The sequence below is a fragment of the Arachis ipaensis genome, chromosome B5, assembly GCF_059453495.1.
Source record: "Arachis ipaensis isolate K30076 ecotype BB chromosome B5, ASM5945349v1, whole genome shotgun sequence".
NCBI classification, from domain to species: domain Eukaryota; kingdom Viridiplantae; phylum Streptophyta; class Magnoliopsida; order Fabales; family Fabaceae; genus Arachis; species Arachis ipaensis.
The window spans coordinates 13,309,771-13,326,539 of record NC_142440.1 but is presented as its reverse complement, the minus strand read 5'-3'; the positions used below and the strand labels follow the sequence as shown (position 1 = coordinate 13,326,539).

Sequence of the window (16,769 nt, the reverse complement as noted above, 5' to 3'; positions counted from 1 at the left end):
TACTTATAATCTTACATAGTGTATTCACATATATATAATCAATATTTGAATCATTTCTTAATGAAATATATATCTGATTTGGAGTTAGAGAAAATTCAATATAACAAAATGAAATATACAAACATAGTTAGAGAAAATTCAATATAACAAAATGAAATATACAAACATCAAAACATAAAAGTAAACAAATTATAATAATATACTTTTAAATTGATTATTTGATTGAAAGGAATTATCTCTTTGCGTTAATACTTTTTTATTAATCTTGAATAGAAAATAACAAATTATCAAAACATGCTATAGAAATTGGCGTCGCCCGGACTTGAACCGGAGACCTTCAGTGTGTTAGACTGACGTGATAACCAACTACACCACGACACCTTTTTTGTTGAAATTACTTTTCCAGAAGAATTTTATTTCGTATTGTAGTGCTCCTTCATAAAGTTCTAAAGTAACAAGCCTATATCGTTCTAATACTTGAAATTTCTTAAAAAAATTATGTTAATCTTTGATGGATGATGTTAGAGCTTTTAAAATTTTAAGAATAAAACTAAAACACATCTATGTTTGCAATTTTAAATATCAAACTTAATATTTACTGAATTTTTGTATACCAAGACAATTTGTAGGAAATTGCTATATTTTATTTGCTGAATAATTAACTTCTTTGGTTAATCCGGACATAAACCAGACAAAACGTACCGCATTTTTTGCTTTTCATGTCACAAAGTACAAACCTACTTTAAAGGCTTCAATCAAAACTCAAAAGGCTAGGCATTTGTTTCTGATAACTGAAAAAGATAAAATACTAAACACAAAATATAAAAGATAGAAATATAAAATTTAATATTTTTGTATTTTGTTTAATGATAAAATAAAATAAATTATAAAAATTTAATTTATTTTTATTTTTTAAATTTAAAAAATTTTAAAAAATATAATAATAAAAAATATAATTTTAATAACAATAAAAAATAAATTATATTATTTATTAGTATTTTTGTGTTTAATATTTTTAAATATAATATTTTATGTTTTTACGTCTCTGTTTTAATGTTATGTTCCTGTAAACAAACGCGGTCAATACGAAGGATGGAGGACATGTCGCCGTCACGTTTTCCGTTCCCGTTCGTATCGTAATACGTATTGCTAACGGACTAACGGAGCCTCCCCAGTATCCAAAAGGTTTCTTCAGTTTTCTTGCTAGCCTTTCTCATTCTTCTTCGAGAAATCGCACCACTCTCTTCATCGATGTTTAGGGTTTAACGTATAGAGTTTAGGGTCCTAATAAATTGCATCACTTTTTCGATAGGCGACTCACCACCACCACCACATGTAAACGAAAGTGATTATACGAAGGTAGAAGCTAGTATTGAAGAGCTTCCTAAAACAAAGAAAAATTAAGAAATCCAGAAGCTACGACAATTAAAAGAGTCCAGTCCATGAAGTGATTTCAATATATTGTCAAACGAAAACCAACAAATTGCAACAAATAACAAATAGTCATTTTTATTTAAACCTCCAAATAGTACTCCATTAACAATGGGGACGTGATGCGATTTATTGTCTAAAAAAACGTGAATAAAATATCAATTTCACGATATCATCAAGATCCATGGTTTGAAGAGAGGTGCGATTTATCGGAGAAGAGAAGAAAATGGTTTGCGTGTTGAAAGATCGATGTTATATTACTTATATATATATATATAATTATCACCGTTGATGTAAATGAAGGGTTGAGATTAGTGGGATCCGCTCCCTCCTGAATTCCCAAAGCCCAAAGGCCCCCCTATATTGAGAGAGAGAGAGAGAGAGAGAGATAGAGACTAATCATTATTGAATTCAACTCTATACTGCGTAATCATTTGCTTTGTTGTTTCTCTTCCCTTCTGTTCTCTTCTCTGTTTTCTCTTTTGCGAGTACTACTACCACCACTTTATTAGTATTTTACTCATTCCTTAATCCTTTTCACTCCCCTCGCTCTCTAATCTATGTTCTTATGCCACCCAAATTAATACTACAACACTATCTGTAAAATCACTGAGTCAAATTATCCAACTCGCCGAGTCACGTTCCCCGATCTTCACAGATGTCCAACACACGCTCCCCGACGCGTTCCTCCGAGGACATCGTCGATTCCACGCCGTTTCTCGGCAATACCGGGACTGGCGCTGCCACCGACGAATTCAATTCAGGCCGCCGATTCGTACGGCGGCAGAGCCTCCGACAGGCGGCGAGGTTCCTCCGGCAGGCGAGCGGGAGGAGGATGATGAGAGAGCCGTCGATGGTGGTGCGAGAGACGGCGGCGGAGCAATTGGAGGAGAGGCAGAGCGATTGGGCGTATTCGAAGCCGGTGGTGATCCTCGACATGGTTTGGAACTTCGCGTTCGTCGTGGTGGCGGCGACGGTGTTGTTTCTGAGCAGGAAAGAATCTCCGGAAATGCCTCTGAGGCTGTGGATTATAGGTTACGCTATGCAGTGCGTCCTTCACATGGTTTGCGTTTGCGTTGAGTACAGGAGAAGGAGGAGGATCCAGCGGTCGCAGTCTCTGAACGGTGGTGGAGAAGAAAGGGTTGGAAGCAGTGGGAATTTGAGTTCACCTTCGAGGGAGGGTTCTTCGCACTATGTCACATTGGGCCAGTTGGATGAAGACAGCACTAGGTGAATTTCTTCACCTTCTTAGTTACTTTTGGTATTGAATATTGAAGCATTTATGGTTTATGTCTTCAGAATTTTGGATCTACATGATAGTTACATGTTGTTAATCTGTTCCGATGCTTGCTATGAATTTTATGTTGTTTTGATATAATTAGGAGTTGTAGGTTTGAGTGAAGTGATTCTGCTTACCTATTCTTGTTCTTTTTATTGAGTTCAGTCTACCATGTATTTTGCTGGTTAAGATTAATCGTAGTTCTGAGCATAAGAGGTGCTTGTCTTAGATTTGAATCTATGCCTCACAAAGCAAAGTTGGTTACTATTTCAACCAGTTCTTGTATTTGATATGGCCAGCTTTTGGCAGAATTGAATCAGAGCTGATTCAGGGATATATGCTATGGGACATTTTTGCATTAATTTGAACACATGAGCTTTAGCTGACGTTAAGCAAAGACTAGCTTTGTTAGCAGACAACCCTACCTAAGATTCAATAAACATCTCAAAGAGCCGATGTGGCTGCTGTAATTTACTCTTTAGGATAGTAGAGAACTAGAGATTCAAGTTAATTTGAAAAATATTGCATGCTCACTGAAAGCCTCTTAAATTGGAATATCTCTAACATCCCTCTCATGTTACTTTGAGTTACTCAAATGATTTGGTAATGTAAGTTTGATGGTAAAGAGATGATAGAGAGTGTTATGAGAATAAAAAGGAAGCCAACTGCTCGAGGCTCCTACATGGTGGCGGGGTCTGGAGAAGATAGATATGGCACCTTACCCCGTTGAGTACAGTGGATTTTTTGGGCTTGAAATCCATGGTATTAGGTCACAAGGTTCTAACCAAAAGTTAAGTGTGTAAGGACTAGACCAGTGATAGTTTAATTTATATGACATGAGTACCATCTATTGTGTTACCAACTTACCATGTACGTGTCACTGTTATTTTTCTTGTGTGATGCATTTTTAATGTTTGTTATTTTTTCTTATCAGTGTTGCAAAGCATTTGGAATCAGCAAATACGATGTTTTCTTTTATTTGGTGGATTATTGGGTTCTACTGGGTATCAGCTGGTAGTCAATCTTTAGTCGAAGAATCTCCTCTTCTTTACTGGTTTGTGCTCCCTCAGCTTCCGTTGTTCAGCATGTTTATATATCCACTATCAAATGTTCTATTTACAATTTACCCACCTTTTAGCAAGTATACCCTTGTTTACCTATTTTGATTGAACACTGTTGACAGAATCTGCTTGCTTTTCAGGCTATGTATAATCTTCCTTGGTTTTGATGTCTTCTTTGTTGTATTCTGTGTTGCACTGGCATGTATTATTGGTATCGCTGTTTGCTGTTGTCTTCCATGCATCATTGCCCTTCTTTATGCAGTTGCAGACCAGGTATGCATCTGAAATCAGTCATCAAATGTTCTTTTATGTGTTATAGCTGGATGGATTTAGTGTCTCAAGTGCCAATGGAAGTACTATATTCATATTCCCTATAAAATTGGGCTTTGAAATTGCATTTTAACATTGAACTATTTCAATACATAATTATAGCTAAAAAAAAACCCATAATACTAGAATCTTTGTATTTTGTGAAACACAAGAATGAATGCTACGAAACTATATTAATGTTATGGTTGTGTTAACCAGGAGTTATATGTGTGCTGATTTTGACTGATTAGAGAAGTATGAATTTATTTGTTTCATTATTAAAGTTGTTAAAGTTAAATCAGATGTACATACTTATTGTATTAACCCACTGATGGAACTCATTGTTACAATATAATGTAGCAATATGATGCAAGTGCAAAAATAATGGTTTGCTCCATAGGCTCTCCTTTTGTGCTTGTTACCAATTACCAATTTATTTGCAAAACCTCAAGTGACTGTTCTTACTATGGATGTCTATCCCTAAAATTCTGAGGGCTGAAAATGAGTCAAATTATAACATTAGATACTTATAATTTGGAGAGCTACAGGATCTATCTGGAGATAACCAGTTAATGTGAATTGGAGTTTCTTTAACCTTATGTCTTCGTTATTTATCATGAGGTGTTTCTGCACATGAAGTATATCTTCAAACTTATTTCCTATGACTTTTTTGGAGATTATAAATGTGTCACTTATTATTGACATCTATATGCAATCTTGGTACTTGTAAGTTGGTTGCTAGCCTGAATAAATGAAGTTTATTTTAGTTCATATTTATTTTGATTATACATGATAATGCTTTTGTGTAGCCAAGGGCTATTTTGTTTGGAGATATTTGCTGTGATTTATAGTTGCCCTGTACCTTGGTTTCATCTTTGAGTGTGCGTGTGCCCATGCTCACACATGTGGGTAAAAAAGCAGGAAGGAGCATCAAAAGAGGATATTGAGCAGCTATCAAAGTATAAATTTCGGAAAGTTGAAAACAATGAGAAACTTGCTGGAAATACACAAGGACCTGTTGGAGGAGTAATGACCGAATGCCGATCTGACTCACCTGGTGAACATGTTCTTGCTGAGGAGGATGCGGTATTGTTATGAATTTCTGTTATATGCATGTGGACTTTAGTTTTTCTCCCTTTTCCAAGTAATTTTGATATAAGAATGTTGTCCCATGATGTAGGAATGTTGCATCTGCCTTTCGTCCTATGACGATGGGGTTGAACTAAGACAACTTCCTTGTGGTCATCATTTTCACTGCTCCTGCGTTGATAAATGGCTGTATATCAATGCTACTTGCCCACTCTGCAAGTATAACATCTTGAAAAGTAGCAACCTCGGTCAAGAGGAAGTGTAGAAGATGTTTGCGAAGGTTGTAGCAGCCATGTTTCGTTGAGGAATCCGTATGCTGCCTTGGTTGACAGTCAGCACACTAGGCAGTGCATGTTGATATATACATTTTGATACAGGCCCTAAACAGTTGGTACTTGCGGCTGCTATTTGCTTGTTATCTTGTAGCGATAGCTGGTTTGATTATTTTTAGGTATTGTAACTTTATAACTCGTTGTGTATATCAGTGTTATTTGGTTCGTGCCGGTTACAATCATGGCAATTCGGTTTGTTGTTTTCAACTTCATCATTAACACTGAAAATATTATTGTGAAATGAACAGAACGGAGTATAGTCTATAAAATTTACATTCCTTGGATAGTTTTGATGAATTATTACGTTATATGATTTTTGACATAGTAGGTATTTGATGAGTTAAATATTTTTTTGTTACGTTGTTGTAATAAGACATAATTAACCAATGGCTCTTCGGTGGGGCGTTTGATTGCTTTAAACTTTAAAGATGTTATTCCTCCAATCCCCAGCCTATCTGAATGATCTTTATATTTGTAGCGTAAAGTGAAAAATCATTGCAAAGTTTATAAGTCAAGCAGGCAGTAGAAAGGCAAAGCCTTTTGGACTGCGCTGTCTAAACAATGTCATAAATGATTCTGATTCTACTTAGTTTAGATTAGATTCAGTTGATTGTAAGAAAAAATTACTTTACAATTCGTAGTGACCACAAAATACGAATAAATTGCCACAATAATCTTATATATGGTGCAATTTTCATGTGGATGTAACTATATTAGAATGTTGTATGTTTAAAAAATCGCGGATCACACGTACGATGGTTACATTTGCAACAATAATTTTGTTAAAATCCCAAATACAGTTATTTAGCCACACAAAAATATTAAATTTTAATCATGTGAGAAAAAAATTTGAGTTTAATTTTGTTGTATGGATAACATAAAACATTTTATAGAGTTGTCTAATCATATCTGTTACGTAACCAATATAAAGGATAGTTTTTACTTATATATCGTTATGTAATTACATATATGTATAAAATTATTTTATACCATTGATAGTGTATTAAAATTAAATTCTAATTTTATATAATAAAAAATCATATTTAGTAAAAAGTTTAATTTTGATCCTTTTTTTTATACAATAGTCCAATCATATCCGAACGAAAATAATAATTATTTTTTATAATATGATATTATATAATTGGATAAACATATAAAGCTATTTTACATTAACAGTATATCATAATTAAATTTTTTAATAAAAATCAATGGAGAGAATCCATCCCATAATAACAATTCTAAAAAAGCAATGGTGGGCCTCTCAGCCCAAAAAGAGTACCCAGCATTCAAAAATCAGAAAGAGAGATACCAACGGCTAGTTGCAGTTTCTAGCATGGAAAGGTAAAAAAGAAAGCGCAGGCCCCAACGGTCATATTCATATTCATGCTATCTAATCTCCTTTTATAAGTCTCTCACTTTAACCCTAATCGCGTATGATTTCTTTCTTTCTTCTCTGTACCGTCGCTTCTTAATTTTCTCTCTCACACTCTCTTTCCGCTCTCTTTTTGCGGTAATCCCCTAAGTTTCGAACTTTGTTTTTCTTCTCGAGTCAATTCCAATGGAGACACCATCATCCGCAAGAAGAGTCACAAGATCACAGACCTTGGCTTCTTCCAACGGCAACAGCATTCCTCTTTCAAGTGACTATTTCAGTATTTCTATTTCTTTCCTCTCTTCTTTTCCTCCAACAATGCTAAATAATAAACAAAGAAAGATCAAAATTTTCTTCCACTTAAATCAACCCATTTCGTTACTTCCAAATGGGATAACATCAATTTTAATTCTTTTTTGCTCATTGCATCAGGAAAAATGGAGGATTCTGAAAAGAGCATGTCAAAGTCAAGGCAAAGAAGTACACAAAAGCAGCAAGATCGATCAGCGCTGATCGACATAACAAACGATTCTCCGATCGTGGGGTTGGCGAATGGGGGAAGTCTGGAGACCCCCTTGGGTGGGAAGCAGAGGGGAAGCAGCAGCAGGGTGAAGAAGACGCCGGGTTCCGGCGAGGCGCTGCTAAGGGGTCAGGTGAAGACGCTGTTGCAGAAGGTTGAAGAAGAAGCTGTGCTTTCCAAACTCTCACTTGAAAGCCGTCCTTTTCTTCAACTAGTGACTTCTCCAATGGGTCTTCTTGCTCCAACCCCTGCAAACACCCCACAAATCCCGAATCTTTCGGGTTCTTTTGACACTGGTTTGGTTTCTGTCACACCTTCTCCCATTGTCCAAGAGCAGTTGATTTCTCAGGTTCGTTTTCAATTTTATGGTTTGACAGGATTCAGTTAAGCTGAATATAAATTGAATAACTTTTGTTGTTGTTTGTTGTGGCAGGTGGTGAATCATATATTTGAGGGGAAGAATGAAGAGAACTCCGAATCTGAAAAGAGTTTGATAACAAGGTCATTACTTCTTGATTTCTCTGAAAAATCTGAGATATCCGAAGAATGCTGCTCTGAGCTGAGTGAAGTGATGCAAGGAAGTGTGGATAGTAGCTGCAACACACAGAAGACCATTTCAGAGGACGACGATGCTTCAGTTTGGTCGATACAGGTGAATGCAAGCACCCGTGATGAAGAAGATGAGGAGGAGGAAGTAGCCGAAGAAGAGGAGGAGGAAGATTACTATGAGGATGTGGAAGAAGAAGGAGGATATGATGTTGATGAACTGTGTGAAGGCTTGAACAAGATAAGCATGAATGAAGGTAGCACATATGCAGGGAAGCACATAAGATTTGTATACAACAGTGATGACGAGCTCATCAAAGAAGAAGAGGAAGGAGGAAACAGTTCTTCTTCTTCTTCGTCGTCGTCTTCGCCAAACGTGATGCATTTGAAAGGATTGCCAACCCCAAAAGGAAAGCATCTACGCTTTTCGGAGGAAGAGGAAGGGAAATAGGATGAGAATTTCTGCCGGTTGTCTCTTTTGACACCATTTTAAGCTTTTTAATACCTTGTGTTTTTTGTTCCTTTGGCTGGATTGGAGTACATCTGACTTGCTTTGTCAATTGAAACCAGTTAGCGACCACAATTGGTGTGGTCAAATACCACAATAAAATAGTTTCCTTTATTTTAATATTTTTACTAAATCATTTTCTATGGAATTATTCTTTATAATGTTACACTTAAAATTGTCTTATAATCAAAACGCAGCTTAAAATTTAAAATACCAAATGCGTAGTATAAAAAATGTGAAAATATTTTTGCTTACAAAAATATTATTTATACACTAAAATTAACTACTAATATATTTATATTTTAACATATATTTTATACTGTGACACAAATTATAATGTGTCAGTGTGCAATTTGTTTAGATGCACTACTTGCTTTGTGCATGTGATACTTGATCTTATATGGATTTTTATTTTCATGTTGCTAAGTTTGCTACCAATTGTATTTGTAGGTCTAGTTGCCAATGTTATCCACAATTAATTACCAAAAGAATACAAGTTAAAAAGATGAGAAGCTATAATTACTTAACATAAAGAAATACAAATTGTTTATCCAACACACATTTAAAAGGCTTACCTACCTACTAGAATAATTTTTAAAAGAGCTTCCTAAACCTACACAAAATCAAGTGTTCTAACGTGTGCACATTATGACAAAGTGAATGAGAAATTCTGTTGGATTAAATCTTTAACTACTCACTATTAGTATCTTCAAGTTCATTATTAGGTGTGTACAGTAACGTCAAAACACAAAAGGCATTTATATAAGGATTATCTATATCTCACTTTATTGATTTTGCATTAGTTCTGCACTAAAATTCAGCAGAACAAATCAGAGCTAATTTCTATCCAATGAACTAAAAAAAATACAATATCATCGTTCACCGCATATCCAACATAAAGTGAAGAACAAAGCTAAACCTTTCTACTCCTTAAATTTCAAAAATATGTGTATCTATGTATGCTCACTACTCCTCAGTTAAAGAGTCAAAAGAGAAAAATATCATCACCTACCTAATTTACGGCTCTACAATTTAAAACACCAAAGCCACTGGAATTTGACAAGTGAAACATATCAACTAATCATTTCAATTTAAAGTCTCAACAAGAAGATTAACCAGGACAAAACTTCCTGATTCATTACAATAAATTATGAAACTATGAATTTTATTCCTTATACTAAGAAATAGTAATGCATGATAGTTGAATTTGGCTTTGAAAAAGGTTTAGTAACAGTAATAGAAAAAGATACTTGGTTCTTGTGAGCTCGATTGAGAGAGAACGCGAAGAAGGATCAAAGTAGGCGGAGCGATGGCGGCAACAAAGAGAAGGAGCGACGGCGGCATGACAGTAGCAGAGCGACAGCGGTGCGAGCAAGAGGAGCGACAATGGCGCGAACGTGGGGAGCGAAGCGGCACAATAGCAACAGAGTGTAACGACGGCGCGAGCAAGAGGAGCGACGGCGGCGCAACCATGGCAGAGCGACAACGGCAGCGGATAACGACGATTGAAAATGGTGTGACTTTGGAGGTTAGTCATGAAATAGAAAATTTGGGGGAAATGGACGCGGATTAATGATAAAAATGGTGTGAATTTGAGAGTTAACGATGAAATGGTGTTTCTGAACTTTGGACCGGGAAATGAGCACGGGACTTCGTTTTTTGTAATAAAAATCGACTCGATTTTAATTAAAAAAAGAATAATATTCTAAAAGTCTATTTTATACATTAAATTTACACCATTTATTTGATTTTAGAAAACAATTTATACTGTTTAAAATTATTTATGGTAAACGATGTTGATAATTTTAAATAATAAAATAAATATCATATTTATCGATTTTAAAATAAAAATATTTTTAACTCCTAATAATAAAAAAAAAGTTAATGCATCATAAAAAAAAAAATCGAAAATCAGGATATCAGTTTTATTGTTTTATTTTAATTATCCTTTTTTTTAATATCAACATCAAACTATCGAAAAATACGAACAGGAGAAATAGTCAATTGATTTTTTCGTCGAAAAATACGCTTCCTTGTCTTGGCCGCCCATATGGGCGTGTGGCAAGTCCTGTAGTGGAGTGTTGCACACCAGCTTCTCTTTCTCTTAAAAGGTACTTTTTTTTATTGGTTCTTTTTGTTCCTGCTTTACTTCTCTTTTGTTATTAACTTATTATTCACCTATAATTATCAAAAAATCAAAATACTCGATGATTAACGTCTAAAACAAAAATCATCAATTCTTTCTAAAAAATACCCAAAAAAAATATTTAATATGCTCATGCAGCATCGGACAGCAAAATATGGACACCGAAGCTCGAGATGGCCATGGAAAAGGAACGATGTCGGTGGAAATACGGGACAGAGCTTCGATAGGAATACAAGAGCCACAGGAGAGAAGATGTAATAGTTTAGCTCTTGATCGGCATCGTAGCGGGAAGGTTATGGCGGAAACAGACCGGCCAAGGGATGCATCAATGGCACAAGAATCTCATGATCTCATCCTTCATCAGCGGTCATGGAGTGGACGATAGCGCTAGAATAGATTCCGGATTGGGGAATGGGCTTCTGATGGAGAGGGCAGTGTCTTCGGATCGGGTCGGGTCTGTTAGTGGATCTTGACCCATGACCAAACAAAAAAAATACAATAATTCATTAATTCCTCTTGTAAAAAAAGTAGGAATCCACTTTTCAAGATTCCAGCTCACAGAATCAAACAGTATCTCTCCGAATCACTTTCACGTTGACCGAATCACTTTCAGTGACAGAGTCATCACTTTTGTTAGGTACTGAAGGCTTTCTTTGTCTGTGTTCAACGAAAGTTACCTGGGTGAACTAGTTCTAGGGAGAGGGACAGAGACTTACTTTCACAGGGCCGGGCACGCTCATATTAGTGGCAATCCAAGAGGTATAAGAATTAGAATTAGATAGCATACGTCGGCCGTGTGCTTAAGCCCTGTCTTTAGTGATCGGCAGGTGAATCTGGTAGAAATTCGAGTGGATCCGGGTTACTGGGGATTCCGGCCACATAGCTTTCCTGATGGGAGTATGGGACAGAGTGGACCAATTCTGGGACTGGGCCGTAACACTCTGTAAAATAGTTTTTTGAATAGTTTTTGAATTTTTTGTTGTTGGTTACTTGTTTATGATGATAACAGATGCGTGGCCCTTCGCCTCCTTCATATGCTGTGATGTACACTCTTGGTTTTTCTTTGTGGCCCTACTATAGGGTCTATGGAGTGCTAGATTCTTTATATAATAATCATCTTGTACGACTGTGTAACTCTTTGAAATTTGTTGCTATAAAATATACACGTCATTTATTTCTTTTTCTTTATGTTGCTTCTGATTATAGACTATGGATTCCAAGGTATCAGGGATTATTCTTTTTCAATTCTCTCTGCGTTTTTATGTGCATATGCTTCACTTTGCTGCTGAAAATTATAACTTAATCTTGAATTTTTACTGTTATATGAGAGTAACCGATTACGGACTACTATCGTTTACCTAACTGACTCTCACTTATATCTTTAATACTAGTAAAATTATATTATTTTATCATTTTGTTATTCTTTTGAAGTATAATTGAATTTTGCTGCCTTTTTTTTTCAGGATTTCTGTGCTATATCCTTGTGGATTACCTTAAATTCTGAAAGCAATTTGTGTACGGATTTGGAAATGTACTTGTTGGAGAGCAAGGCGGGTGCCATAGTTTGCATGCTTTTGGCCCTTTTCTTCTTGGGGACATGGCCTGCTATCTTGACTTTGTTAGAGAGGCGAGGGCGTCTTCCTCAGCATACTTATCTTGATTACTCGCTCACCAATTTCCTTGCTGCTCTTTTTATTGCATTCACAGTTGGTCAGATAGGCAAGAGCACACCAAGTGAGCCAAATTTTTTAGCTCAACTTGCTCAGGTGAGTCTCTTAAAAATGGCTTTGTAAAATCTACGTCCTTGAATGTTCCAGATTTTCCAAAAGCTCTATGTTTTGGATCCCTCATAGTTACACACTAACAAAGCTCATATTCTAATTCTTCATATTTTAGTAATACATACACATTAACCGCATGCTTAGCTTCATTGTGTGTTATTGCCTACAATTGGTTCAATAATTTGCTTATGTGCAGGATAATTGGCCCTCTGTTCTGTTTGCAATGGGGGGTGGTGTGGTCCTAAGCCTTGGGAATCTGGCCTCGCAATATGCTTTTGCTTTTGTTGGGTTGTCAGTTACTGAAGTCATCACTGCAAGCATAACTGTTGTTATAGGTATAAATTAACTGATCACACAAAAATTATAACATATTCAGAATAATGCAGTTGAACATACTGTGTCAGGATGAGTGTGCTTATGCTACGATCTTATGTTACTTGCAATAATTGTTACTTTGTTAGCTTGCTTTCTCACTGAAATTTTGCTGCACTATCTTGTTCCAACTCTGACAGGCACAAGCTTGAATTACTTTTTGGATGGAAAAATCAATAGAGCTGAGATTCTTTTTCCTGGAGTTGGTTGCTTTCTGATTGCAGTTTGTCTAGGTTCTGCTGTTCATTCTTCGAATACTGCTGATAATAAAGTCAAGCTCAGCAATTTATCAAGTGATTATAACGCTGGATCAGTGTATGTGTTGTTAGTTACAATTAATTTGATACGTGAACGTGACTATTGATTATAGACGTTAGATAGTTGCTCCTTTAATGACTCAGTATAATTGCATCTTGATTTTGACCTTGTACTTCATTTCATCCTTGTGCACCATTGCCTTAAGGAAATTATTATCAAAGCCTCTATTTTAGCTTCTCTTTGGAAACAAAATTACCAAATGCCTATGCTTTGGGAACTTAGTAGTGATTATGTACAATAATCTAAATTTGTGAAAGCAATTGTTACAGTGTATTAAAAACCTAGTCGACCAAATCAATTAATGTTACAGCAGAAGCAGTAACTCGGCAAATGAGGAGACTCTTTTTCTGCATTATTTTTCTTCTATGAATTGCATTTCTTAAAGACCATTTTAAGTACAGTCTGCAGTTCACTGTTCCTAAGGATCATTTATTTCCATCTATTTTTGTTACTTTTAACATTCTACTTTTGGAAGCCGAAGCAATCCAGTTGGTTTGAATTTTGGTTTCTAAATGACTACTATTTGACAAATGCCATGTTCATTGTTTGTACTCTTCAACATATTTTCTTTGCTAGTATTAGCATCCATCAGTTCTAGTTCTATTGTTTCAGTTCAGCGTTTCTTCTTCCATGTAATGATTAGTATAATGCGAATCTAATGAGCAAATTCTCTTCTTTTCCCAGGGACTCTCTCACAGAGGGAGGTAAGAAGCTCAGATAAGGTGTAATTTGCTATCTTCTTGGGGATTATTAAATTTTTGATAAGATCCTAAACTTCTACCTATCCTACTGCTATTCTTACAGTAAAACCAATGGATCTTGAAAGCGGCGGTGACGAAAAAATTAAAGCAGGAACTGCTGTTTTTCTTTTAGATCTTGAGAAAAGAAGAGCTATTAAGGCAGGTGACGATGACATCATTAATTAGCAGCATTTCACTAATCTACCATGTTTGACAGATTCACTTGAAAGAAATCAAACCATTAATTTGAATTCTTCTGCAGGTGTTTGGGAAGAACACTTTCATTGGATTGGCTATAACTTTTTTTGCCGGAATATGCTTCTCTTTGTTCTCACCAGCATTCAACTTAGCAACAAATGATCAGTGGCATACACTAAAGGAAGGGGTTCCTCATTTGACTGTTTATACTGCCTTCTTCTATTTCTCAGTCTCATGTTTTGTTATTGCGATTATTCTCAATTTCATCTTCCTTTACCACCCTGTCTTAAACTTGCCCAAGTCATCGTTGACGGCGTATTTGAGAGACTGGGATGGCAGAGGTTGGGCCTTGTTGGCTGGTCTCCTTTGTGGATTTGGTAATGGTCTCCAATTTATGGGAGGCCAAGCAGCAGGATATGCGGCAGCAGATGCTGTTCAGGTGAAGTATTTTTCCTTTCATAATAGCAATTAAGTCAATAACTGATCGGCTTAAGAATATATTCTATTCACTAACAGCAAAATATAGTTTTTTTTGCTTTCAAGTTTCAACCAATAGAAATTCAAAAGTGAAGACTCACGTGCAATTGTCTAGCTGAAAATCCTTAGTTGATTTAACATGTTTGACTAAATTATCATCGAATAATTTTCAACTATTAACTTTACATAAAGACAGTGCATGTGAGTTTCAACCAAATTCAAGATATTGTCAAACCATAGTTACTTACATGCTAATTACCTACTTTTATCATTAAAATTTTTTTCCAACACCAAAAGTTGGTATCCAAAGATGGAGAATTTTTTAAAAAAGGAAGAGAGGTGATCCAATTTTTTTGGTTGGCAAATAAAATTGTTGTTACGCAAATCCCTATATTTCTCAGAAAACCTTGAGATATTCAAAATGTTATGAACAACTTAGACACATTTCCCCCCCCCCCCCCCCTTTTTTATGTGACTTACAGTGTACAATAAATTGTTGAATCATTTTATCACTTTGATTCTTTGAACCCGTTGTTCAAACAGGCGCTTCCATTAGTAAGCACCTTTTGGGGCATTGTTCTATTCGGGGAATATCGGAAATCATCGCAGCGAACATACATGCTGCTCGGGAGCATGTTGTTCATGTTCATTGTGGCTGTTGCTGTCCTAATGGCTTCATCAGGGCATAGGAAATACCAATGATCATTTTATAGACAATGTAGTCATATTAGTAAATAAGAGATTTAGTATTCTGATTGTTCATTGGTGTCAACTAGACAAAGCAAACTACTACGAAAAGGGGGATGGAGAAGCAGAAATTCAGTAGGTTGAAATGTTTTCTTATTTCCATGTACATTTTCAACTTTCAAGCTGTATATGTTGCACATTATTTTTCCAATGTTTCTGTATACCTCTGTTTTCTTCATTGTTATTTTATACATCAAGAAAAAAGAAAATGAAAAAATGCTTTCAAAACAATGAGACTTAGTCGCTTATGTTGGGCAAAAATATAGATCAACGGGGTTAGTATAGATGGCGTCTGGTGATAGTTGTTAGATTTTTTATTTTTAGTTTTTTTTTTTTTACAAAATATTTAAGGAACTTTGATACAAGTCATCTTACTGGAATAACGACACACTTCTATACTTTTTGAGCATTTCTTAACAAAACTTTGTCCCCTCAGTATGTGATCCTTTCCTTTCACCCAAATTGTTTCATCGTCCTTTCCTTTCACCCAAATTGTTTCATCGTTAGGCAATACACAGTTAAAATACAAAATGTTCAGGTGGGTTACGTTTAGGTGAAGATGGATTGGATACTCGTTGGTCTGGTAGAATGACAAGCCTGGTTTTTTGGTGGTACCTATAAAGGCACTTCGATGCCCAAGTTAGAGCTAGAGAGGTAAGGGGATAAATGCTAGTGTAGAATAAATCATACCTGAGAGAACAATGAGCTCTCCTTTTATAAGTGGTGTAAACTATTTTATTTTTGTGGGAGGGGTCCTACTTCATATAATTTTGAAAAGTAGATAGGAGGTAAAGATGGTCTTTGACTGTTAAGATGGCAGAAATGTTTAGGCCAATTTATATTGGGCTCGATAAAAATCCAAACATTCTGAACAGTTGCCTTCGAAGCATGAGGGTAAGCTTGGTCTCCATGCTGATTGAGTTTGGTTTTTCGTGTGTTCTGAGTATGTTGGAATTTGTACTTTTTGCCTTTAGAAGTCATGGTACTTTGTGTTTAAAAACTTTTGGACCTCTCGGTGGGCTGTTTGGACTTTTGATAGACTGTTTTGATATAACTTTTGGACTTTTGATGGACTGTTTTGATATTTTAGTTTATTTAACTTTTATTTCCGTTTTGTTAGCGTTTGGATATCTGTTTTGTTAGCGTTTTGTCAAGTTTTTTGTATTTACCCATAAAAAATGATTTGGGCTTTTTTGGTAGGCCATTTGGGCCTCTCAATGAGCTAATTTTAATATACACGTAGTATAATTATAAATCCTAATAATATAAAAAATTTTAATTCAAAAAATTCTACATAAAATAGTTCTTTAGCTAAAAAAATTAAAATGCAAAATCTTTTGATATATAAATGCGAAGTATAAAAGATTGGATCCAAGTATAATTTGAATTGGAATGCTAGTTTGAGGAAATAAAAGCTTGAAATTAGGGCTGCACACGGATCGGATCGGATCGGATATAGCCTAAAATTCTATCCGATCCGCACTGCACTCATCGGATCGGATCGGATACGATATCCGCATTTTTTTAGGCCGGATCCGATCCG

The 16,769-nt window shown here is 35.6% G+C and overlaps 3 protein-coding genes and 1 non-coding gene across 9 annotated transcripts; 3 read left to right on the top strand and 1 right to left on the bottom strand.

The window, feature by feature from the left end:
- Nucleotides 1–307: 307 nt before the first annotated feature.
- On the bottom strand, nt 308–381 carry TRNAV-AAC (transfer RNA valine (anticodon AAC)). Its single transcript has one exon. It is a non-coding gene; the product is annotated as a tRNA-Val (tRNA).
- A 792-nt stretch (nt 382–1,173) lies between these two features.
- Nucleotides 1,174–5,787, top strand: LOC107642958 (E3 ubiquitin-protein ligase At1g63170). The gene is made up of 5 exons (XM_016346479.3): nt 1,174–2,661; nt 3,645–3,764; nt 3,912–4,044; nt 5,002–5,166; nt 5,261–5,787. Exons 1-5 carry the CDS (start codon nt 2,090–2,092, stop codon nt 5,432–5,434), a joined length of 1,164 nt encoding a protein of 387 aa, XP_016201965.1. The 5' UTR covers nt 1,174–2,089; the 3' UTR covers nt 5,435–5,787.
- A 1,143-nt stretch (nt 5,788–6,930) lies between these two features.
- On the top strand, nt 6,931–8,567 carry LOC107642957 (uncharacterized). 2 transcript variants are annotated; one of them, XM_016346478.3, is made up of 3 exons: nt 6,931–7,141; nt 7,306–7,742; nt 7,827–8,567. In XM_016346478.3, the coding sequence occupies exons 1-3, from the start codon at nt 7,060–7,062 to the stop codon at nt 8,388–8,390; spliced, it is 1,083 nt and encodes a 360-aa protein (XP_016201964.1). In that variant the 5' UTR covers nt 6,931–7,059; the 3' UTR covers nt 8,391–8,567. The 2 variants fall into 2 exon arrangements, with proteins under 2 accessions (XP_016201964.1, XP_016201963.1); XM_016346477.3 differs by having other exon boundaries at nt 6,948–7,153.
- A 1,864-nt stretch (nt 8,568–10,431) lies between these two features.
- On the top strand, nt 10,432–15,387 carry LOC107642956 (ureide permease 1). 5 transcript variants are annotated; one of them, XM_088488809.1, is made up of 9 exons: nt 10,442–10,558; nt 10,732–11,230; nt 12,057–12,359; nt 12,571–12,709; nt 12,887–13,061; nt 13,749–13,768; nt 13,869–13,963; nt 14,067–14,441; nt 15,023–15,387. In XM_088488809.1, the coding sequence occupies exons 3-9, from the start codon at nt 12,123–12,125 to the stop codon at nt 15,179–15,181; spliced, it is 1,200 nt and encodes a 399-aa protein (XP_088344935.1). In that variant the 5' UTR covers nt 10,442–10,558; nt 10,732–11,230; nt 12,057–12,122; the 3' UTR covers nt 15,182–15,387. The 5 variants fall into 5 exon arrangements, with proteins under 5 accessions (XP_016201959.2, XP_088344935.1, XP_016201960.2 ...); XM_016346473.3 differs by lacking the exon at nt 10,732–11,230 and having other exon boundaries at nt 10,432–10,558; XM_016346474.3 differs by lacking the exon at nt 10,442–10,558 and having other exon boundaries at nt 11,131–11,352.
- Nucleotides 15,388–16,769: the final 1,382 nt, after the last annotated feature.